The sequence below is a fragment of the Schistocerca serialis genome, chromosome 4 (genome assembly GCF_023864345.2).
Source record: "Schistocerca serialis cubense isolate TAMUIC-IGC-003099 chromosome 4, iqSchSeri2.2, whole genome shotgun sequence".
NCBI classification, from domain to species: domain Eukaryota; kingdom Metazoa; phylum Arthropoda; class Insecta; order Orthoptera; family Acrididae; genus Schistocerca; species Schistocerca serialis.
In genome coordinates, this window is record NC_064641.1 from 27,220,295 (window position 1) to 27,246,666 (window position 26,372).

The 26,372-nt window shown below is 43.4% G+C and overlaps 1 protein-coding gene across 2 annotated transcripts in view; it reads left to right on the forward strand.

Moving 5' to 3' along the window:
- The window catches only part of LOC126473407 (rho guanine nucleotide exchange factor 10), a 554,949-nt gene that overhangs the window by 204,844 nt on the left and 323,733 nt on the right, over nt 1-26,372 (forward strand). The window contains exon 1 of one of the 2 annotated variants that reach the window (XM_050100428.1): nt 23,310-23,441. The exons of the other annotated variant lie outside the window; for it this stretch is intronic. Coding sequence (XP_049956385.1) covers nt 23,405-23,441 — 37 coding nt within the window. The 5' untranslated portion in view covers nt 23,310-23,404. Of the gene's footprint in view, nt 1-23,309; nt 23,442-26,372 lie in introns of those variants that run through there. 2 annotated transcript variants of the gene reach the window in all.

Below are 26,372 nucleotides of genomic sequence, written 5' to 3' on the forward strand. Positions count from 1 at the left end.
ATTGCACTATGTTAAAAACGTCGATTCTCTGTGGTGTGCCTTTAGGAGTAGTAATGGACGATTACGAGGACGCGGATTCGAGATTCTAGTCCCGTGTGTAGCCAAGTAGTCGCAAACGTCGAGTGTTTTGGCCGAGATCCAGCCGCCACGTCACAGAGTAGCAGGAAGCTCATGAAGGAGTGGTCGACCGGTCCGGTGTAACGGAACCATGCCGACCCTCCCACGGAATTAATCAAAACGCTGCTCCAGTTTACTGAGCGTAGCGGCTTAACGGATCCGAGCGCAAATGTACCACTTCCAACCGCCACAATGAAGAAGTAGACCCCCGTCGTCCAAAAATGTACGAGACGTGACCCATAAAATGAGAGATAATAGTTGCGATGGTAGTTTTCGTGCTTCATATGTCTCCCCCCCCCCCTTTGAGTACTACGATCAGCACTTTCGTACAATCATATGAAACTGTCAGAAAAGTCGTTGTGTGGGGTGTTGTTCAACTCGCGCATCACATTGGCTTGAATGTCGCATAAACCATCTTAAAAAGTGACCCGACATATCAATTTTTAGTTTTGGGTATAATAAAAGTTAATCGGCGCCACACCTCGTGAATATGTAAGGTGGTTCAGAACTGGCAGTTTTTTTCCGCTGCAACGGCAGCCGCGTCAGCAGGTGCATTGTCGTGTAACGAGAAGAAATCACTGCCTTGAGGCGGACGATCACTCAGAATCCTCTTCTACAACCGACCCATGACAGATATAATACTCTGGCGATTTAGAGTGGTGTCGGTGGGAGCATATCACCTGCGGATAATGCTGTGAGCGTAAAAAAAAAATGGGCATTTCTTCACTTCCGATTTTTTCGTTCGCACCTTCTTTGGTCTTGAACCAACAAGGACGAATATCCACTCTGAATTTGGTCGTTTTAGCCGGCCGCGGTGGTCTCGCGGTTCTAGGCGCGCAGTCCGGAACCGTGCGGCTGCTACAGTCGCAGGTTCGAATCCTGCCTCGGGCATGGATGTGTGTGATGTCCTTAGGTTAGTTAGGCTTAAGTAGTTCTAAGTTCTAGGGGACTAATGACCACAGCAGTTGAGTCCCATAGTGCTCAGAGCCATTTTAACCATTTTTTTGGTCGTTTTCTGGTAGGCTCATATTGATAACACCAAGTCTCGTCATCCGTGATGATATTTTCCAGCAACGAGCTGCCCACGTTATTCATTTCAATCAACTAGCAGCAGGAGTCCAAACGTATTTGTTTTTGAACTCATTCTGGAGAATGCGTTGAACAATAGATATAATGTCCAGTTCTTCATATTACAGATGACAATCTGTTTTTCACAGTATCGCGAATTTTCACGATGTTTCCGTCTGGTTAATTTGAGGTGGGATGCCTTGGTCTCTTGTTGTCCTCGAGCGACGCTGTCCATCTTTGAAACTTTTAAAGCACTGAAACATTCGTGCACGACTTAAACAACTATCGCATAAAAAGGGGTAAATGATATACAGGTACACACATATACTCTTCAGAGCCATTGTACAGTGAATGGCAGAGTGTACTTCGTACCAATGTTATCTATTTTACTTTCCAACTCCATTCGCGTACTGAGAGAAGGAGAAATGACTGTCTACTTGCCTATGCCCCTTGCATCATTCACATGATGCGTACGTTGCGCGAGAACCACGCCATCTTTCTTCCAAGGATCCTAATTTATTTCTGTTATGCTTTCGTATAGACCGTACCGACTTTTAACGATCCGTATTTCTAGATTTTCGGAAAGCTTTTGACACTGTTGCTCACAAGCGACTTCTAATCAAGCTGCGGGCCTATGGGGTATCGTCTCAGTTGTGCGACTGGATTCGTGATTTCCTGTCAGGATGGTCGCAGTTCGTAATAATAGACGGCAAATCATCGAGTAAAACTGAAGTGATATCAGGTGTTCCCCAGTGAAGCGTCCTGGGACGTCTGCTGTTCCTGATCTATATAAATGACCTGGGTGACAATCTGAGCAGTTCTCTTAGGTTGTTCGCAGATGATGCTATAATTTACCGTCTAGTAAGGTCATCCGAAGACCAGTATCAGTTGCAAAGCGATTTAGAAAAGATTGCTGTATGGTGTGGCAGGTGGCAGTTGACGCTAAATAACGAAAAGTGTGAGGTGATCCACACGAGTTCCAAAAGAAATCCGTTGGAATTCGATTACTCGATAAATAGTACAATTCTCAAGGCTGTCAATTCAACTGGGTGTAAAAATTACGAACAACTTCAGTTGGAAAGACCACATAGATAATATTGTGGAGAAGGCGAGCCAAAGGTTGCGTTTCATTGGCAGGACACTTAGGAGATGCAACATGTCGACTAAAGAGACAGCTTACACTACACTCGTTCGTTCTCTGTTAGAATATTGCTGCGCGGTGTGGGATCCTTACCAGGTGGGATTGACGGAGGACATCGAAAGGGTGCAAGAAAGGGCAGCTCGTTTTGTATTATCACGTAATAGGGGAGAGAGTGTCGCAGATATGATACGCGAGTTGGGATGGAAGTCCTTAAGGCAAAGACGTTTTTCGTCGCGGCGAGATCTATTTACGAAATTTCAGTCTCCAACTTTCTCTTTCGAATGCGAAAATATTTTGTTGAGCCCAACCTACGTAGGTAGGAATGATCATCAAAATAAAATAAGAGAAATCAGAGCTCGAACAGAAAGGTTTAGGTGCTCGTTTTTCCCGCGCGCTGTTCGGGAGTGGAATGGTAGAGAGAAAGTATGATTCTGGTTCGACGAACCCTCTGCCAAGCACTTAAATGTGAATTGCAGAGTAGTCATGTAGATGTAGATGCACGTTTCTGAATTCTTTCGCAGTCCGTTGCCTTGAATACAAGATAAACACTCCAAACACTGGAACGACATCCTAGAATTTGTCGCACTAGCGTCTTGTACTCCATTTCCATCACAGATGCACTGCAGTTTCCCAGAACCCGCCCAACAAATATGTCTTCTTTTCGCTTTTCCTAATAATGATTTTATGTGATCAAGTTAAAAGTTTTTATCTTCATTCAATTTCTTATGACATCGGGTAATCTTTTTGAAAAATCCTGTATGTTACATCGGCGTGAGTCCGGAAATACTTTATATCCATGCCATAAATGCAACTCTTCATAGCACGTTAGTCATGGGAAAAACTCACCAACAGATGATACAAACATACCACATGGAAAGCTTTCTTTCATCAAACTTCCTCACATGGGTACATAGTAATACTTAAGGCCACCACATTCCGTGACAAGCGGGTAAGAAGAGAATACCAACAACCTGACCTCCACACTCAAGACCTAAGTCCATTAGATTGTCATTTTTCGATTCCCGGCGGGGTCAGGGATTTTCTCTGCCTCGTGATGACTGGGTGTTGTGTGATGTCCTTAGGTTAGTTAGGTTTAAGTAGTTCTAAGTTTTAGGGGACTGATGACCATAGATGTTAAGTCCAATAGTGCTCAGAGCCATTTGAACCATTTTTGATTGTCATTTGTGGCGGCGTTTACAAGTTCTTGATAGCGAACCACTGTAGATGGAGCGCCTTTGTGACACTATAATAAAGATGTGTAACATAATTTTTTTGCCCATTATGTTTATTGCAAGTACGATGTACTTACTTTATTCTGTAAATCTTTAAATACTCACACACAAGTGGCGTGCGCTGTCGAGGCTATGTGAGGTGCAGTTGTTACTATCGAGGCACCAAGAACATGACGAGTGTGGGCATATAATTGGTCATTGCGAATCAAGGTGTGCCCTCAATACTACATGGAACAATGGAAGACGACAACGAAGACGACAGCGTCACATCTCTAATGTATTGCAATCTTAGATGTTTTGCTCTCCTGTTAGTTTCTTCTTGTTTGAAGTTGACGTTGCACTTCTGTTTGGATATAAAATTGATCACTTATAACAAAAATTAATACAGGACAAGACCAGTCTTGTACCAATGTCAGTCAAAAGTAGAAAGTTTTATTTTCGTTCACGTTAGACACCTTTTTAAGGCATTACCCAATGACATTCCCAGAGAATTTTAGTTCAGTAGTAAGTGTTGCACGTAAAAACTGCATCATGCTATTATCGCCAGCCATTGTCACGTACTTAAAGAGTCCCAATCCCTCCTATGTTACGAAACATACGAGTGTCATCGTTTAAATAGTTAATAGAAAAGTGCTAAAGACTACATTGCCAGATTCGATTGTTTGCTAAAGAGATGAAAAGAAATTCATGGTGAATCATTTCCTTGCTGGCAAAAAAAAAGGGCAGTCAACATCGTCTTAATTTTGGATTTTGTCAGCCAACGTTTTTTGGAGGTGGGGAAGACAATGAACACCATGCCATTCACGGTCACTTGGTCTTTGGATTGTATTCGTAGCACTAGGTCTCATTTCCTGTAATGATGTAGATATCCAACAATGCATGACCATAGTGATTCCACAAGAAGCGTTTGCTGACAGTTTCGATCAAATTTACAACCAGTGGTGATTACTTTGGAGGCCAGTAAGGGTATTTTGCTTGTAACTCTTGTATCTCTCATTTCTGAGACCATTCACTTTATTTTTGAGAGACATCTTGTAGTTTTGTGGTGGACTCTTTTCGTTTCGTATATTATGTGAGGGATGGCACTGTTTTAAGCATTAAAGGAAATTCATATACATAGAAACCGCTAGAGTACAATATGTTGTTCTTTAGAACGGCCTGTACGCTACTCTCCACTAACGGGTCAAAAATTTCTTCGGAGACGGTAGTCTTGTCCAAAATCAAATTAATTAGGCACACGCGATCACGGTCATATTATCGCATTAAAACCGATTAGCAAGGGGGGAGGTTACACCTTCATTGACCGTATAACAGAAGGCTGCGAAGCCGATACTTCAGGGATACATCAAGACATCTAATGGATGCGACGGCGAGTTGTAGTGATATGAGTAAACTGTACCACGTGTGAAAGTGACGTATGTTTAGATTGATTTTTACTACTGTCGGCGGCGTGAGGAGCGAGCGAGAGAGATGGCAGAGAAACAGCGTGGTGCACATTTCGCACAAACGGCCCTTTGTTGAGTGTGGAGGCGATTTTGCACGATGGCGGATTTTTTTAGATCGAAGTGAGAACTTACGTGTTAAGTTCAAACTGGATGGAAAACTCGTCTCAGGTCTTGTTCTAAACAGTTCTCACCAGGAAACCTAACAGAAACAAACTTTGCTGTCGTTTCTGTGGCACGGGCGTGCCTACGACATCAAGTGCTTCTGCTACTCTTTTCTGCAGAAATCGTTAAGCCAGACCTACTAGCTGATTGTATTACGGCAGATGTCACATGTATTACTCCGTCAGCTGCAAATTCAAAGCAATTTTTTTAAAGATTTTTGTTTTCTTTCCCTCTTCCCCACCTTATGGGTGAAATCTTACACTCATTCTTTGTTTCACTCCAAATTCTCATTTTTTTTCTAGAGCACTTGCGTGTATTTTCAAGGGCCGAGATAGCTCTTCCGTAAATTTTACTTTAGATACTGTGTCTCTAAGTATTCCACGAATAGCCGGCCGGAGTGGCCGTGCGGTTCTAGGCGCTGCAGTCTAGAACCGAGCGACCGCTACGGTCGCAGGTTCGAATCCTGCGTCGGGCATGGATGTGTGTGATGTCGTTAGGTTAGGTTTAATTAGTTCTAAGTTCTAGGCGACTGATGACCTCAGAAGTTAAGTCGCATAGTGCTCAGAGCCATTTGAACCATTATTGCACGAATAAACACTTTAATTCACAATTCAGTAACCAACTAATTCGCCAGACCTGACTATTATGGAGTAACGTCACACTAGATGTAGTTACGTTTACAGCATGTGATGATCTACGACTGAGATGGTGTCCTTAGCAATAGTCTCGCGTTCGGTCACAAATACGACAGATTTCATATCCATATGTGCAGTTGAAAAAGCACAACTCTAATGCTGCCTTGACACTGTGCTAGCAAAGACAACAAATCTCTGCTAGTTACGCTCGTACCTACTGTGATTGTGCGAAAACCTTATTAAGGACTCAATCCAGGTCTCTCTTTTTCCCCACAACATGCTGTAACCTTAACAATATTTAATGTGATGCAGCTTCATGATCTCCAAGGGGATGAAATCAGCTAACTTCCAAAAACTGGAGTAAAGTATTTATTTCAAACTAAAGGAAAAACCAACACAAAAAATGATTACGAACTTGACAGCATCTGTGGATCACACATAAAATTTTTTTTACTGTAAAGCTTATGTTGGCGCCCACTGCAGCATGTTGTTGTTGTTGTTGTTGTTGTTGTGGTCTTCAGTCCTGGGACTGGTTTGCTGCAGCTCTCCATGCAACCCTATCCTGCGCAAGTTTCTTCATCTCCCAGTCCCTACTGCAACCTAGCAGCATAAAACCTACAAAAATAGCCTCCACAACATGAAAATCACTCGTGGATGGAGACAGAAAAATGAAACTCGCCGTATTTCATTTCAAAGGTGCGTGGTACAGTAATATGCTTTCCGCCCAAATATTTTCTGGAGTAATTTTTTTCCTTGGCTTATGAGCGACGTAAGTGTAGTAACTACGGTGGCCGCTCGAACTAACAAGTGTGCATTCGACCAGTCAGTTGTGAGCAGCTAGTGTTACGTAGTGGACATTCTGCCTTAGTGTGTCACAACTACCAATGGTGCAACGAGCATGATTCGATTCCCCTTCTTACTCGGTAAAACGGTTACAGATACATTTGAGCCTGTTGTTGTTGCTGTTGTTGTTGTCTTCAGTCTTGAGACTGGTTTGATGCAGCTCTCCATTCTACTCTATCCTGTGCAAGCTTCTTCAACTCCCAGTACTTACTGCGACCTACATCCTTCTGAATCTGCTTAGTGTATTCATCTCTTGGTCTCCCTCTACTATTTTTACCCTCCACGCTGCCCTCCAATGCTAAATTTGTGATCCCTTGATGACTCAGAACATGTCCTATCAACCGGTCCCTTCTTCTTGTCAAGTTGTGCCACAAACTCCTCTTTTCCCCAATTCTATTCAATACCTCCTCATTAGTTATGTAATCGTGCCATCTAATCTTCAGCATTCTTCTGTAGCACCACATTTCGAAAGCTTCTATTCTCTTCTTGTCCAAACTGTTTATCGTCCATGTTTCACTTCTATACGTGGCTACACTCCATACAAATACTTTCATAAACGACTTCCTGACACTTAAATCTATACTCGATGTTAACAAATTTCTCTTCTTCAGAAACGATTTCCTTGCCATTGCCAGTCTACATTTTATATCCTCTCTACTTCGACAATTATCAGTTATTTTGCTCTCCAAATAGCGTAACTCGGATATTTTGCTCCCCGTTTGAGCCTAGTTGAGAAATTAATAAAATAAATGTAGAAATTTGGCGGGCCCAGTCGTTAAACACGCATTTGGACAAAGAACGTTTTTATATTAAACTTTTATTGGAAAACAACCGTCAAAACACACACAAATTTCAAATTCATAGTGATCCTATGCAGCAGTAAATTATTTTAGCCGTAGGTTGCCGTGGATGTGACACGGGGAGAAGGTAGGGCAGTGAGCCCTCCCCCACTGTAAAACAGACAAAAGACCAGCTGGCTGGGAGTGGGACCAGCCGGCCCTCCCCGTCCGCGTCCGGGGTTCGAGCCCCGCTTGTCTGTTCTCACGCCATTCATTGCGCACTAGAGGCGTGTAAGAGAGGCAGGCGGCTGCGCGGAACGCCTTTTTGTCCTTGGCGACGTGGTTGTGGTTCAAGTAGAGTACAGCGCCTGTCTACCAAATAATCCTAAAAACGTGTGGAGAATTTTTAAGTTGTCAGAACGTGTACGATATTTTCAGCTCAGTAGTTAAGAAAAATATTATTTCTGAGGAAACTGGGAACAAACACAGCAAGCAACCAGGTTAATGGATCATCTGTGCATAGACTGCGAATTTTTTCAAGAAAAAAAAAAGCAAACGGGCCCTCAAGTGCTCTATTATACTTAGAAATATTATTTTAGTTTCGATGAATCAATAAATCTCCCACTCGATATTACTGAAAGACTCGAATTCCCACGAGCAAAACAGCTTCAAACGTCTGATTATTTTACCAATGATACATTGTGTTAAGTATTTCACGTTAAGCATGTAAGCGAAAAAAGTATACAAAAAGATTTGAAAATATGTTTAAAGTTTGTTGGAAGTCGCTAAGTGCTCTTTCTCAAATACTGAATTAATGTAGTCGTGGTATATGCGCGCCATAAAGACGTTATGCAATTTCTATCTTTTAACTATTGTCCTACTGAATGAAACTGTCTTATTGACGTAAGGATCATTCCTCTCTTATTGAGCGTTTTATAGCTTTCTAAATTCGCTCAATAATTACATGAAATACTGAAAAAAAAATCCGCTGGAAGCCTAATCGATACGCACTTGCAACTGCGAATGTGCACCGTACACTGCGTTAACCATCTAGTAGATTACATTATGCGTAAGAGTGATGTTTGACTGCTCTGAAACATTTTTTCCGTTGTTGCCCGTTTTATATTCTGTGAAGTCTAACGTCGTAACATGTCTGCAGCCGATTTCTTGCCTATATGTTTGTTTAGCCCTTTCCGTAGGGCCTGAAGTTTGGTAATGAAGTACATCGACAGAAAAAGTAGACGTTTATTTCCCGCAAGCGAACTGAATTGGTTCAAATGGCTCTGAGCACTATGGGACTCAACTGCTGAGGTCATTAATCCCCTAGAACTTAGAACTAGTTAAACCCAACTAACCTAAGGACATCACAAACATCCATGCCCGAGGCAGGATTCGAACCTGCGATCGTAGCGGTCTTGCGGCTCCAGACTGCAGCGCCTTTAACCGCACGGCCACTTCGGCCGGCTAAGCGAACTGAAAGCAGGTGATATGAAATACTGTGTGTTTTAAGTATAATTCTGCAAAGGAAGCTATTAGTTTCCAGCGAGTAATACATAAATAATGTAGTGGGTTTTCAAATGTGACACATAGCGTTTTTTAATGCAACAAATAGCAGTTTGCTTTAAAAACTTGGCTCTGAACACTATGCGACTTAACATCCGAGTTCACCAGTCCCCTATACTTCGAAGTAGTGCAGGTGCCCGTGAAGTCATATCGATCATAGATAGAGAATTCCAGTGCATTTCGTTAGTCAACTAATATATTTTTAATATTTAGACAATTACATGGATCAAATAGCAAAGCTGGAATGGTTACAGAGCTAAAATATGCCTTAGAGTAGAAATTAGTGCACACGCTTACTCTCCGATTACGAAATATGCAACTGCTCTCACCGAACACTCCTTGAACCTGTATGCACAGCGCCCATAATCTTTCTCTGGCCCTTGACCAGCGAGAAAACGCATGTTACACGTGACCTGACTCCTGTCTATGCCATCTGAGACGATGAGAACTGATGTCTGGCTACAACGAAGCATGAGTACGTGACAACACTAAATAAATAAGGAAAAAATTCTAACCGTGGAACCGGCCGCGGTGGACGAGCGGTTGTAAGCACTTCAGTCCGGAACTGCGCTGCTGCTACGGTCGCAGGTTCGAACCCTGCCTCGGGCATGGATGTGTGAGATGTCCTTAGGTTAGTTAGGTTTAAGTAGTTCTAAGTTCTAGGGGACTGATGACCGCAGATGTTAAGTCCCATAGTGCTCAGAGCCATTTTTCTAACCGTGGAAGAGCTATTTTCTGTCTTACAGCCTTCAGAGATGATACGAGTATATCCGACGTATCATTGAAACACAACATATTACAACATGTGCTGATTCTACACAATGAGACATACTTTCACTTTTGTCTCCTGTTTGCTGCAGTTTGACCTTCAAAACTGTGCGGTACAAATAACGCGGAAACCCATAATATATCACAAACCAAGATATGGAAACTTAAATTCTCAGCAAGTGGTAGTAGAAAAAAGGATGAGTGTTTTTCTGCAGAATTACACGCGTATATTCCCTGCCTACTGAGATATTTAAGCAGCTATTTTTTAAAAAAATAGGTTTACGTGTTTTTGATCTCACCGTTCGACAGGTTTAAAAAATGAATATTGACGTAATGACGCACGTTAATGTCTATGGTTAATCATTTTGTGAAATTACTTGGCAAATGTACTAAACATGAAGATAAAATCTGCCGACACAACACATTTTTACGAATGTTGCGAAGTAAATGTCTAATTAGGCTGAAACTGCCTTTGCTGGCAAAGGCAACACATTTTATAGTTTCTCCGAAACGTTGACCTGCAAACATTAACTAGTTTTCTCCCCATATTCCTCTGGAACACACTCAGAAAAGTTGTAATTGATTCAAAATTTCACAATCAGCAGAAAAAAAAGTTGCGTTGTTGTGAAGTAAAATATTTTTCTCGTCAAGTAGCGTCACTCGGCGACGACTTTTTTTTTTTCATCTGTCCAACCGTTTATGAAGTATTAAATGTAGCGAGCCACATCAGACGTACGGAACCTGCTGGGACGATTCGCGCATCTCGTGTCCTACTTCAGGATTGGCGTGGCTCCCACAGTAAGGCTGTGTTTGCGCTGGCTGTCGATCGAATGGCGATCGCACCGGAAACCGGAAACGCCCGGGGCAGATGCGCCAGATAGACACCTCGGCTTCCCATGGAAACAAAAGGCCACACGCAACAGCCAGCCCGCACGCGCAGGGGGCGTTGACTTACCAATCCATACAGTGTAACATGTGTCTCTGTACTAACATGGGGAGGCCGCCAATTGTGAAATTCAGATTCGATTCATACTGCGCATAATAAAAGCTCATGGCCAGAGGTGTAATGTGGCAAAGCACCAAGATGCACTTCTCAGCCGTTGTCGAGAAAATCGACAGTTAAAAGAAACCGTTGCGGTGAAATACTCCCTACGATTAATAGTTTCCTACTGCGTCGTGGCGCAGCGGTAAGCGCTCGGGTTCGTAATCCGGAGGTCGCCGGATCGAATCTCGCGCCATGCAATTTTTTTATTATTAGTTCTTTGTAATTCATATGTATATATAATGTTATAAGTTGCGCTAGGGACCGCATCTACCTTCTTTCGAAGTTAGTAGGCAACTACGCTTTTATGCGGCGGCTCGTTTCGGCCCATTCAACGTCTGTTCTTCAAGTGTAACGAGCGAGTGACGGAGTTTATATTTCATACCTGCCACAGCGAATTTGTGTTCGTGGGGTCTCTATTCTAATTCGGACGTTTGACTTACGCTATACGTATTCGTTTCGGAATATCGTTTCTACGTCTTCCGTTAACTATACGTGGTTAACATTATGAAGACAATTAATAACGTTTGTGAAATACAACTTTGTTTTCCACGACAAACGACTTTCAACAACTTATTACATGCATAATTGTTGCAACTGATTGCCGGGAATTATATATATGTGTGTGTGTGTGTGTACACACATTTCAATTACAAAAAACAAATACTAAAAAAAAAGTTGCATGGTGAGAGATTCGATTCGGCGACCTTCGGATTACGAACCCGAGCGCCTACCGCTGCGCCACGACGCTGTAGAAAATTATTAATCGTAGAGAGTATTTCACGGCAACGGTTTCTTTTAACTGTCGATTTTCTCGACAACGGCTGAGAAGTGCATCTTGGTGCTTTGCCACATTACACCTCTGGCCATGAGCTTTCATTATGCGCAGTGTGACTCGAATCTGAATTTCACAATTGGCGGCCTCCCCTTGTAAGCGTAGCCTGAGGCTATGCACGTCTCGATTAACACCTTGAACCTCCGAAAAAAGGAAAGAAAACTGTTCACAAGGCATGTACAGTAGAGTAATAGGCTTTCATATAGACTTACGAAATAAACAAAGATTACAGCAGAAGACCGAAATACCAACGAGATCAGAAGTCAGAACCTGAAGAGGTTCTTGGAGCGTGAATTGTGGGAAGTATGTACTGGACGTAGCGCAGATAAGGCCTAAGTGCACAAAAACGGTCATGATATTGTTGTTATTCATTCTCAGACCCTTCGCAACATAGCTGTGCACGAAACCGTTAATCCATTGATCGTTGCCGGCCAGTGTGGCCGAGCGGTTCGAGGCGCTTCAGCCTGGAACCGCGCAGGTTCGAATCCTGCCTCGGGCATGGATGTGTGTGATGTCCTTAGGTTGGTTAGGTTTAAGTAGTTCTAAGTTCTAGGGGACTGATGACGTCAGATGTTACGTCCCATAGTGCTCAGAGCCATTTTTTTTTAACCATTGATCATTAATTATCGAAATTAACGTTTCGAGTAACGGATTATCTTTTACGTTAAATTTAGAACATGTTAACGGGCTCTTTAACTTTCGTTAACTTTTAGTCCGTTAATTCTTAATTGGGTACCTACTATTTGTGACAAAAATGACGCCGCGACTCCCGCGGAAATCATGTTTTGGCGAATTCGGGTCATGTAGGGGTGTGGCTACGCCGGGATACGCACGATTGAGGTAAACAATCCAGTGCGAGCGAGGAGAACTGGATGTTAGCTGTTGGTTGTTTGTTTAGTAACTAGTCCGCAGCTCGTGGTCGTGCGGTAGCGTTCTCGCTTCCCGCGCTCGGGTTCCCGGATTCGATTCCCGGCGGGGTCAGGGATTTTCTCTGTCTCGTGATGACTGGGTGTTGTGTGATGTCCTTAGGTTAGTTGGGTTTAAGTAGTTCTAAGTTCTAGGGGACTGATGACCTCAGATGTTAAGTCCCATAGTGCTCCGAGCCATTTGAACCTTTATTTTTGTTTACTAACTTCGCATTAAGTACTACTTTTTGTTAGTGGGTTGACTGTTTATATTACATTACGAAATCAGATCCTAGCTGTAACGACGATTTAAAAAGAAGCCTAGTAGTAAGATCTGTATGAAATAAAGCCCAGAGCCTAGTTAGAATGTGGCTGGACGTGAAATCAAAAGATTCAGTCAACAATGTGGTATTTCGTGGGGATTAAATATGACGATCCCATGCCCTCAAGTGCTGCAGTCAAACGAGTTTTTCCTCTGGGCAAAGACATTTTGTCTCCTAATCGAGCCTCGCTCTCGGATGGAAACTTTCAACATATTGATCTTCATGAAGGAAAATATGCACCTTATGTCAGATACCATCTGATTCTCCAGTGTTTTCATTCTCCCGTGATTTAACATTGACAAATATATAATTATAAATTTAAGTGATGAAACTGTTTCTTTTTATTTGTCTTAGATGTGCTGCCTAAACTTCCGCAAACAAAACGTTTTTGCTTAAGCAAGAGTAATACTTTAGATTCAGTTGCTTGTTTCACTACACCCACAACGTAAAGTTTACTAACACGAGGTAACGGTTAACTTCCGATAAATCTCCTGGAAAGAAACGCTTTAACGATTAACGAAGTTCACGTTTTTATTAACGGATTAAGACTTAGCTGCGGAATTTAATCCTTTTAATTAACGTTTTCCAGTTATAGTCTGGAGTATGTCGAAACTTTGTTCATAAAAATGGAGGATAAGACTGTTTCTTAGCGAGAAAAATGAGGATACGTGACAAAAAAAGAGTGAATTCTTGGAGACACCACGCTGACAGCGGCGAAATACAGCCTGCAGCCTCGATAATGTTTTCAAATCGGCAAGGAAGAAGACAGTCCACATGTTTCTTCAGGCACGCCGTATTATCCAACTGAAGATACTCGATGGTTAGATTCGTTACGGCTGCCAATTTTGCAGGGATGATGTTTGTTAAGTTTCACCCTCTGTTCCAGATACTACCACGTGTTTTCTGTGGGGTTAAGATGGGCTGATCTTGGGGACCAGTGGGGCTACGGTAGGGTGCGTGATTAGATGAGATTAGATTAGATTTACTTTCATTCGAATTGATCCGTAGTGAGGAGGTCCTCCAGGATGTAGAACATGTCAGAAAAACAAAAATACATGACAAATATTTACAACTCAAACAAATAAGCTAATGTACCATTCCACAGGTCCCAAGTGGCATGGCCGTCATTTTTTAATGAACGCTATATGAAAGAATAATTTTACAAATACTAAGGCACTGAATTTAAAATAAAAAGCTTTTTTTATTTATAAGGTAGTAAACGTGTAATACAACTATACTAAATACTGATTTACAATGAACACATTACTGCACTGAACTGGTGCAGAAGTTATATTGTACTTTATTATATATATATACGTGGTGTGAACTCAAGAACATCCTGCAGAAGCCTGTTTAGGGAACTAGGGATACTAACTACTGCTTCCCAACATTCCTTCATGAAATTTGTCGCTAAAATATATATCACTTTCTCAAACCAACAGCTCACTTCATGAAATCAATACCAGAAACAAGAATCATCGTCTCAAGGATTTAAAGTCACTTAGTCTTGTACAAAAAGGTGTGCATTATTAAGGAAGACACATTTTCAATAACTTGCCAGCAGCCATAAAAAGCTTAACAACCAATGAAATTCAGTTTAAGAGAAGCCTAATGGATTTATTGGTGGCAAACTCCTTCTACTCCATTGATGAATTTATATATATAAATCAGTTGGTTCTACTGAGAAATTCATCAATGGAGTAGAAGGAGTTGGCCACCAATAAATCCTTTAGGCTTCTCTTAAACTGAATTTCATTGGTTGTTAAGCTTTTTATGGCTGCTGGCAAGTTATTGACAATGTGTCTTCCTGAATAATGCACACCTTTTTGTACAAGACTAAGTGACTTTAAATCCTTGTGAAGATTATTCTTATTTCTGGTGTTGCTTTCATGAATTGAGCTGTTGGTTTGAAAAAGTGATATATATTTTAATGACAAATTTCATGAAGGAATGTTGGGAAGCAGTAATTAGTATCCCTAGTTCCCTAAACAGCCTTCTGCAAGATGTCCTTGAATTCACACCACATATAACTCTTACTGCACGTTTTTTTGGCCCAAAAAAATAATTCCATATGACATTAAGGAATGAAAGTAAGCATAGTACGCCAGCTTTTTCATTTTTATATGCCCTATGTCTGACACAATTCGCATTGCAAATGGAGATTTGTTAAGACGCTTCAGCAGTGTCCGTCAGACCAGGAACATACGCCTGAAACCTTGTGTACACGGCTGTCATCATCTTTTAAGGCAGGAGTGTCTGCAGCACACTCATTGTGAAGCTGTATAAGAAAGGGACACACATGGTACCGAAAACGTGGACGGCCGTTGTGGCCGAGCAGTTCTAGGCGCTTCAGCCGGGAACCGCGCGACCGCTACGGTCGCAGGTTCGAATCTTGCCTCGGGCATGGATGTGTGTGATGTCCTTAGGTTAGTTAGGTTTAAGTAGTTCTAAGTTCTAGGGGACTGATGACCTCAGATGTTACGTCCCATAGTGCTCAGAGCCATTTGAACCATTTTTTGAACCGAAAACATTCTCGGTGACATGAATTATTAGTAGTCCCAGTCATCTGACGAAAGACACACTCAAAACGTCGCAGATCCGCCTGCGTCTGACCATCGATGCAGTCGATGATCATTTGAAAAGAGGCAAAATCGCGCTTCTGTAGACCATACTACTCGCCTCCGGTCAGCTACTGCCAACTTTCTGTTTTGAGGGCCCCATCGAAAACGTGCAGCTCTATGTGCCGTTACGGGTGCTTCGTACCATACTCCAAATTTACATTCCTTTCAGTTCCTTGCGCAATGTTCTCTGCGAAACAGGTGGAGATAGACCGGCATTCACTGACCGGCAGTTCTTGTTGAATCTGAAACATACTGTCACTGACAGGGCATGGTCCCCGTGTCTGTTTCCTGTCGTTTAGTATCTTTTCTTACGCCGTGTTACATGGGTGGCGAGCGATAGTGTATTTCTTTTAGACAAGTTCTACCTTACCATTCTGTCACATCTCCTACATAAAACCGACTTTCACATAACACACCACACCACACTCATGAACGCAGCATGTGATTCTCAATGGAGAGAAGTCTTCCGAAGTAAGAGTGATTTCAGGTGTGCCGCATGGGAGTGTCGTAGGACCGTTGCTATTCACAATGTATATAATAAATGACCTTGTGGATAACATCGGAAGTTCACTGTGGCTTTTTGAGGATGAAGCTGTAGTATATCGAGAGGTTGTAACAACGGAAAATTGTACTGAAATGCAGGAGGATCTGCAACGAATTGACGCATGATGCAGGGAATGGCAATTGAATCTCAATGTAGACAAATGTAATGTGCTGAGAATGCATAGAAAGAAAGATCCTTTATCATTTAGCTACAATATAGCAGGTTAGCAACTGGAAGCAGTTAATTCCATAAATTATCTGGGAGAAGGCATTAGGAGTGATTTAAAATGGAATGGCCTTATAAAATTAATCGTCGGTGAAGCAGATGCCAGACTGAGAGTTATTGGAAGAATCCTAAGGAAATGCAGTCCGAAAACAAAGGAAGTAGGTTACAGTACGCTTGTTCGTCCACTGCTTGAATACTGCTCAGCAGTGAGGGATCCGTACCAGATAGGGTGGATAAAAGAGATAGAGAAGATCCAACGGAGAGCAGCGCGCTTCGTTACAGGATCATCGCGAAAGCATTACGGAAATGGTAGATAAACTCCAGTGGAAGACTCTGCAGGAGAGACGCTCAGTAGCTTTTCTTGACGTTTCGAGAACATACCTTCACCGAGGAGTCAAGCAGTATATTGCTCCCTCCTATGTATATCTCACCAAGAGACCATGATTATAAAATTAGAGAGATTAGAGCCCACACAGAGGCATACCGACAATCTTTCTTTCGACGAACAATACGAGACCGGAATAGAAGGGAGAACCGATAGAGGTACTCAAGGTACCCTCCGCCACACACCGTCAGGTGGCTTACGGAGTATGGATGTAGATGTAGATGGCTTAGACCGATATTACAGTATTAAAATTCTTTGTCCAAAATCTTTTTCAAAGAAATTTGATGGTGTAATAGGGAACTTTGTCAAATGTCGTCAAATATTTGATCGACTCCTAGGGCCTCGCGGTAGATTTGATCAAAGAAGTCGCTTGTCTTCTGTTCACTCCAGTGTGGCATGTTACCATGTGGAGCGCTAGCATCGCTGAAGCGTTCTGTCGTTTGTCGTGTTTTTTTTATAAACAAATCAGTAAATATAATTGGTGTGTACTGACAACTACAAAATTAATAGAGATGTATGAAGCTGGTGTGCTTTACAACGTCAGGCACCCTGAATACACAAATAAATTGAGAAGATTGGAGACCTAACCTAACCTCGCCCTCTCATGTAGCAAGGAATCGGAGTGTTACAGTGAGCCTGACTTATACAGATATAGCAGTTCTTAAGCGAGTATTGTGCTTTGTGATACGAGGATACACTTCACTGAGCACTTACTGAAATGTATGCTCATCCATTCTTAAGTAACTGATGTACGACTTGACGTCGCCAACTATAAGCTCACGTAACAAGTTTTGTCGAATGCTTTTATCGTGTCGTAAAACCCATGATTGACCCCAGGTAAGTTCCCCCCTCCCCCCCTCCCCCTTCTCTTCCGCATGTGCACACAGTGCAGCTGTGGTACATGCAACTGCTGTGGTTAATAACAAGTAGTTGTTGTCAGCCACCTTGAACTTTGACGAAAAATATGATGAGTGTGTAATACCCCTTTTTAGCGCCGCGTCAAAGAGCTTTGTCAAATATATTTGACGAATATTTGATCACATCTTTGATCAAATCTTTGACAAAGAAATTTGATAGTGTGATACCGGCCTTAGGTAAGCAGTACAGCGTCACGTGATTGCGTGGTAGCTGTTTTGCACTATGTACAGCGCTCCACAGTAAGCAGTGTGTTGTTTTAGGGCGTGACTAATGTTTTCCCCGGTGAGCTTCTAATGTTCCGTGTATTCCTCAACGTTTGTCGGCGACGTATAGCGACGATTCGCAGTGTTGACTTTATTTGAAGGCGGTGTACGTAGTGGAGTTTCCAGTAGCGTACACGCATTAGCCTGGCTGTTCTGTTTCGTCGGGTGTGATCATTCGCCGCCTTTGTGCCCAGTTACGAATGACGCCCGCTTTCTCACTCGCTGCCCGCTTTGTTTCTCAACTGCCCAGTTCTCTCAGTCTACTGTCAACTTGCCTTGTTTTGCCTTGCCTGACCAGCCATAACACTCTTCGGTGGATTAACCTCCAACAACAGAAAAGTCTTCGGTGGATTAACCTCCAACAACAGAAAAGTGTGTGCAGCTCCTGCTTCAGACAGAAAGGAGGTGGCAACACCGCATTAATGTCGGATTGAACGCAGGATTTTGCAAAACTCGCACTTCTACTGAAAGTAATGAATTCGAACTAACAAATTTATTGACATATAGTCAGCACGGATTCAGAAAATATCGTTCTTGTGAAACACAACAATCCGCATTCGTGGTCGTGCGGTAGCGTTTTCGCTTCCCGCGCCCGGGTTCCCGGGTTCGATTCAGGGCGGGGTCAGGGATTTTCTCTGCCTCGTGATGACTGGGTGTTGTGTGCTGTCCTTAGATTAGTTAGGTTTAAGTAGTTCTAAGTTCTAGGGGACTGATGACCATAGATGTTAGGTCCCATAGTGCTCAGAGCCATTTTTTTGAAACACAACTAACTCTTTATACTCATGAAGTAATAAGTGCTATCGACAGGGGATGTCAAATTGATTCCATATTTTTAGATTTCCAGAAGGCTTTCGACACCGTTCTTCACAAGCGTCTTCTAACCAAACTGCGTCCCTATGGAATATCGCCTCAGTTGTGCGACTGGATTCGTGATTTCCTGTCAGAGAGGTCACAGTTCGTAGTAATATACGGAAAGTTATCGAGTAAAACAGAAGTAATATCCGGCGCTCCCCAAGGAAGTGTTATAGATCCTGTATTGTTCCTGATCTATATTAACGACATAGGAGAGTAGCCGTCTTAGATTGTTTTGCAGATGATGCTGTCATTTACCGTCTTGTAAAGTCATCAGATGATCAAAACGAGTTGCAAAATGATTTGGATAAGATATCTGTATGGTGCGAAAAGTGGCATTTGACCCTGAATAAAGAAAAGTGTGAAGTTACACGATTACTAAAAGAAATCAGCTAAATTTCGATTACGCGATAAGTCACACAAATCTGAAGGCTGTAAATTCAATTAAATACTTAGGGATTACAAGTACAGATAACCTAAATTGGAATGATCACATGGATAATATTGTGGGTAGAGCCAACTAAAGACTGCGATTCATTGGCAGAACACTTAGAAGGTGCAACAGGTCTACCAAAGAGACTGTTTACACTATGCTTTTCCGCCCTATTCCTGAGTATTGCTGTGCGGTGTGGGATCCGCATCAGGTGGGACTGACGGATGACATCGAAAAAGTACAAAGAAGGGCGGCTCGTTTTGTATTATCGCGAAATAGGGGAGATAGTGTCACAGAATTGATACGTGAATTGGAGTGGCAATTACTAAAACAAAGGCGATTTTCGTTGAGACAGAATCTTCTCATGAAATTTCAATCACTAGTTTTCTCCTCCGATTGCGAAAACATTCTGTTGGCACCCACCTACATAGGGAGAAATGATCATCGCGATAAAATAAGAGAAATCAGGGCTAACACAGAAAAATTTAAGTGCTCGTTTTTCCAGCGTTCGTTCGAGAATGGAACGGTAGAGAGACAGCATGAAGGTGGTTCATTCAACCCTCTGCCAGGCACTTTATTGTGAAGAGCAGAGTAATCATGTAGATGTAGATATAGATGAAACTATTATCGTGTTAGAGTGACTTTAGAAAACGCACAAAAGCCGCCCTTATGTAATTTCCTATCCGGATTCCGTTTAATCCACTTGTGGAACAGCTGACATTAGATAAATATTGCACTGGTATTTCCAGCTAGATGGAGAAATTGCGCAGTCAGCGCATGCAAATGTACTAACTGTTCATCGGGTGTTTGATGAGGGTCAGACGATAAAATCTCCTGGCATCCAAGCCTCCTGATCTCTCTCTCTCTCTCTCTCTCTCTCCCTGTGATTTTTGCCTGTGGCACACGTCGTAATTAGCTGTATCAAACTGGAAGAGATACGCTATTTTGTTGACAACGCCGTTGCTGAAATCTCCCAAGCAGAGCTGCTACGCTTGCCGTAATTTGATGAATCAGCACAGAGCTGTAATATATACGGCAGCCATTTTCAGCACCTCGTGAAAAGAGTAGTTCTCGTATTCATTGACCAAGGTAACTTATTTCGTCTCGGACTACTTCAGTTGGTTGGGAGGGTGGGGAGGCCGGGAGGTTAAAAACTGCAGAGGGAGATCAAGGCTTGAAGCCAAGAAGGTGAGTCAAATGAATGCAGCTTGTAGTATTTACGTAGAGGTGATGAGGCTAGCTTGGAGAGATGCTTCAAAGACGACGACGACGACGACCACGCTGCATTAATTAGAAATAATACTGTCACTTCCACTTAGTAGGTTGATAAAAAAATGCAGGAAGTTTACTAAGAGGCTGCCTCTAGAACGTTGTAGGAAAGTTTCATTAAGGTTCTTTTAGAGCTTACAGTCAGTCGCAGGAGAAAAGTTGTGAAGTATGCAAAGAAGGGGAAGGTCATTAGTCATAAATTACCTTAGCTTATACACTCCTGGAAATTGAAATAAGAACACCGTGAATTCATTGTCCCAGGAAGGGGAAACTTTATTGACACATTCCTGGGGTCAGATACATCACATGATCACACTGACAGAACCACAGGCACATAGACACAGGCAACAGAGCATGCACAATGTCGGCACTAGTACAGTGTATATCCACCTTTCGCAGCAATGCAGGCTGCTATTCTCCCATGGAGACGATCGTAGAGATGCTGGATGTAGTCCTGTGGAACGGCTTGCCATGCCATTTCCACCTGGCGCCTCAGTTGGACCAGCGTTCGTGCTGGACGTGCAGACCGCGTGAGACGACGCTTCATCCAGTCCCAAACATGCTCAATGGGGGACAGATCCGGAGATCTTGCTGGCCAGGATAGTTGACTTACACCTTCTAGAGCACGTTGGGTGGCACGGGATACATGCGGACGTGCATTGTCCTGTTGGAACAGCAAGTTCCCTTGCCGGTCTAGGAATGGTAGAACGATGGGTTCGATGACGGTTTGGATGTACCGTGCACTATTCAGTGTCCCCTCGACGATCACCAGTGGTGTACGGCCAGTGTAGGAGATCGCTCCCCACACCATGATGCCGGATGTTGGCCCTGTGTGTCTCGGTCGTATGCAGTCCTGATTGTGGCGCTCACCTGCACGGCGCCAAACACGCATACGACCATCATTGGCACCAAGGCAGAAGCGACTCTCATCGCTGAAGACGACACGTCTCCATTCGTCCCTCCATTCACGCCTGTCGCGACACCTCTGGAGGCGGGCTGCACGATGTTGGGGCGTGAGCGGAAGACGGCCTAACGGTGTGCGGGACCGTAGCCCAGCTTCATGGAGACGGTTGCGAACGGTCCTCGCCGATACCCCAGGAGCAACAGTGTCCCTAATTTGCTGGGAAGTGGCGGTGCGGTCCCCTACGGCACTGCGTAGGATCCTACGGTCTTGGCGTGCATCTGTGCGTCGCTGCGGTCCGGTCCCAGGTCGACGGGCACGTGCACCTTCCGCCGACCACTGGCGACAACATCGATGTACTGTGGAGACCTCACGCCCCACGTGTTGAGCAATTCGGCGGTACGTCCACCCGGCCTCCCGCATGCCCACTATACGCCCTCGCTCAAAGTCCGTCAACTGCACATACGGTTCACGTCCACGCTGTCGCGGCATGCTACCAGTGTTAAGGACTGCGATGGAGCTGCGTATGCCACGGCAAACTGGCTGACACTGACGGCGGCGGTGCACAAATGCTGCGCAGCTAGCGCCATTCGACGGCCAACACCGCGGTTCCTGGTGTGTCCGCTGTGCCGTGCGTGTGGTCATTGCTTGTACAGCCCTCTCGCAGTGTCCGGAGCAAGTATGGTGGGTCTGACACACCGGTGTCAATGTGTTCTTTTTTCCATTTCCAGGAGTGTATTATCGTAGTAGTGTACTGTTGGAAGCCGGCCGTTGTGGCCGAGCGGTTCTAGGCGCTTCAGTCCAGAACCGCGCTGCTGCTACGGTCGCAGGTTCGAATCCTGCCTCGGGCATGGATGTGTGTAATGTCCTTAGGTTAGTTAGGTTTCAGTAGTTCTAAGTCTAGGGGACTGATGACTTCAGATGTTAAGTCCCGTAGTGCTAAGAGCCTTTTTCTGGTATTGTTGGATAATGTAAAACTGCAATTTAAAAAAAAAAGCCGATTCTTTTGCGTTATTTATTTGCTTACTTTATACGTATTTGTATAGCCTTGCTGTGTCTGTTATGTGGCTCTTCTGTATTGCTTTGTTTTGTTTCTCGCGTCTTGTATTCTATCGTTACGCGCCTGCTATTATTAGTTCTTTGCTGCAGGTGTCCGAACTAAGCGTTCTTACACCACTAGTACACTTTGTATGATTAAAAACCTAAATATAAGGACAAACAAATATTTACCGTATAGATATTAAAAAAAAACACACACACAACATGACAAATTATAGATCATTACAGAAAACAGATTCAGCAAGTTGTGTTAAACAATACAAGGCTTGCAAGAACTGTTAATGCTTTGTTTTTTTCACAACATGCGACTTTATCTTGAAAAATTTTCTTGCTATGTTTTGTGAGTTGCCAGCTTACATGAATCTATGGTTAAAGATATAGTATTTTTCGTCAGCCTTTTTTTACGTAATAACGTTTCCAACTTAGGACGTTTATGCTTGTGTCGGTCGTATATGTCGTATGTGGATATTGACGACTTTTGTCTGTTGGCCGAAAAATGTCTTTTGTCGTCGGTTTCTTGTTTTATTTCGTATGTAGCATGTTTTGTCGTCACATTTTGTCGTGTTTCGATTAGTTAAGTTTTTGCTACTTTATCATGTTTTGTTACGTTGTCTCGAGCGTGCCTTGTTTTGTTTTGTTCCGAGCACGTATCGTTTCGGGTGGCGTATGTTTTGTTTCGAGTGTTTTGTCTTCTTTTGGGTGCGTGTTTCTCATATGCAATGGCCCCCGTTGAAGCTGTTAGTCGGGAGCTCCATGAAATGCGGTGTAGATACATGATACGGTCCAGTGATCGATGTTCTCTATTGCTCTCGGTCCTGTGATATTGCGAAGCATAGCATAGTTGCAGAGTCTGTGGAGCGCATGTTTGTTGCGCGGCTAGTATAATACCCCGCCGGGCGGCCACCAGAGGCGCTGGCTCCGCGGCGCGGCGGCGCGCGTCTTCTGTCTCCGGCGCGCGCGGGCCAGTCTCGTTGTGGCAGTGTCCGCGAGTGCTTCGTACCGTCCGCTCTGGCAGGCCATGTTCCCGACGTCGCCGGCGCGCACGAGACGGTCCAGAGCGAGCGAAAGCAGCCAGCATGGATGACCCGCACAATGGCGTCGTGCTCATCAAATGTGAGTGTGCGTTGTGCGTGCTCTCCCCTTGCGGGAACCGAGTGTACAGTCCAGTTAGTAGTGCGAGGGGATCGGCGCAGAAACCTAGGAGGATGTCGGCGTGGAGATGGGCTGTGAGGGTCGCCGAGTGAAGGGGGGGGAAAAAAAAAAAGTACAGCAGGCGCGCCTTCAGAAACTCTCAGCAAAGGCATTGCTCGAGAGCGGGGGCGGACGGCTTTGCCAACCTGTTGGTGCTGCGGCGTTGTGTGGTGGGAGCATGACGCTCAGACCTGTAATAGTAGGCTACTTGTTGAAGTCTGGCGTAGACGCCTTCTTCTGTCCTTCCCGTTATAAGAACAAATACAAGCTAGTGTTCTTTCTAAGCGATAGACTTTCGTTGGAAATCCCTCCGTATAAATGTGCATCATCAATTGAAACTAAAAGTACTATCCAGTAACAATTTATTTCCACCATCCGTTTAAGAATATTAGATCATAGTGAGGTAGATCTGTGTTATTAATAAGACATGTATTAATTTTATGTACGCCTTTATGATAGCCTTTGGCGCTGTTTCCAATGACATGAACGATCTTTAGGGTGGCAGTTTAACTCTTCGAAATGCGTAATGGAAATAAAAACTAAATCGTGGGTAGGTACAGTAGCTTGTAGTTTCAGTTCAGTTTCGTGATATTCACTGTGAAGCCTAATCATGTAGCTCATGTCAACCCGTAGCTTTGTGTTTGAAACAATGGAAACGCATTGTTGTGAAAGAAAATAGCATAGTTGAGTAGAGTGTCACATCGTGGGATCAAGACTAAGTAGTTCTACAGTTACGTAGCCAGTTAAAATGCAGTAAATAATTCCTTCGCATGTGTATCGGAACGTAGCTAGTTAGTTCTCATCGTTTGTACGGAGGTCTCTGGGTTTACTCTGAGCAGTAGTATCATTTGTCCTTTACGCCGCGCATCCAACGATATGTTCCTTGAGCTCTTAATTGATGTCATCGTAATAGCTGATTTGGTTCACAGATGAGTTATCTGTGAACCATTATCATTTTCAACGATAATCTGTTTGTTAGGACTCTATCCTTTACCCGAGATTTTATCAGACACACACACTGTGTACTGCTTTACGTTCAGTAACGCCCGAAAAAAGGCTTTATGATCTTTCTTTGGGAAATTCTTCATTGCAGTGTTTTTACATTTCATTTGCCTGAATACATGGTGTGAATAATCGTATTTAATGGTGACAATTCTTACTTGTCACGTATTTGTCATTCAGCTCTTTCAATCTGGGGATAGACATTAGTTTTCACGTTTGTACTCTTTCTCCTCCCTCCCTACGCCCTTTCACCTTGTTCCGTAAGCACTGCGATGATGAGGCAGAAGGGGAAAAATACAACATTTTTTTCTCTCCTTCATGCTACGAAGTGCAGCAATTTGACTGCGCATTTGTTGTGTAAACTGGACTCCGATCTGCAATTTCTTTTAGTACTCACTAGTCTTTTCTTCAAATTTCCTCAAATAAACAAGTCATTGCTTGTGTTGTGATGGCAGTAAATGAAGGCATGTGTGTGTTGTTTGCTGTTTTGTGCGTAACGATCAGTATGGACTTTCTTCACGTTTTGACAAATTTGTTAGGATGTACCGTTTTTGCCCGTTTACTGTTAGTTTTATGAATATTCGCTCTGTGTGTAGGTTTACTTCGTCCAGTTTGGGTCGTCGGATTCTGTTGTTGGCGTAGTTTCCAGTGTATTTAGGGTTAAGATTTCTGTTTGTCACTTCCGCCCCCCTCCCCTATTTCCATCATTCACTCCAAATTAAGACCTCTTCCAGATTTTTAGAATAGTTACGTCGTAGGCAGCGTGTTGCAAGTCGCAGTCTGTCTTTTCTACAGTCCCTCCATCCTCCTCTTCCTGTTGTATTTTTCGTGGCTTATATATGATGTGCAGGGTGATTCATTGATGATATTACAAACTTTGAGGAATGGTGGTCCGGAAACGACTCACTCGAAAGTTGCAAACGAAAAGCATTCAGATAACCTCCGACAGTGAACCCCTTCTGGTGCAAGCTCTTTGCGTTCCATATTTTGGGAGGAAGTAGTATGGACCTAAACAAGAACAAAAAGTCTCCGAAAACATGGGCTTTAAAATGAATACATTAAAAGCTATGAGCACTTGTTCATCTTCGTTACTGTGAAACACCTCTCTTCTGCTGAACAAGTGCTTGTAGCCCTGAAGGTATGCCTTTTAGAGCCCACATTTAATAGGCAATTGTTTCTTGTTTTGATCCCCCCAAAACATGGGAAGCAAAGAGCTTGCCGTGAAAGAGGTCCTGTCAGAGGTATTGAAACGATTTTCGCTTATAAACTTCCGAACCGGTCATTTCCAGACCGTCATCCCTGAAAGTCTGTGACATATTCTACCGAATCAATATGCATCAAAGTTATTCTGAGAGGTGTGTCTACTGTCTGCTGCTGGTTTTCCTGAATTTACCTTAATCGTTTAGTTTCGTAAGAAAAAGTGCGTTAAATATATCCCGAACGTAGACATTAGGCTACGCTACAGATAAATTTCTTAATACATTCTTTATTTCACATTCACATTCATTGCATCCACGTACTGGCAACCGGGATGTTGCCTTACAATTCAACGTAGACCTGTGGCTACGCGGTAGATCAGCCAGTGTCACAACAACGAATGTACTTGGGGGGAGAGGCACTAGCGCCTTCTAGCTTATTAAGAAGTAAACTGTACCGGTTTAACAGATACCTTTTAAAAAGATTGGAATGATTGGTTTCCGGCGTTGTATGAAGCCATTTTCCTGAGGTGCCCGCAGACTATTGTTGCCGTTCGAAGTCGGTACAGTCTGTTGCTGTCGCGCTCCAGCCCAGCCGGATTGCAGAAGCGGCAGTGAGCGCGGCGTGGCGTTACGTAACCAGACTTCCACATTA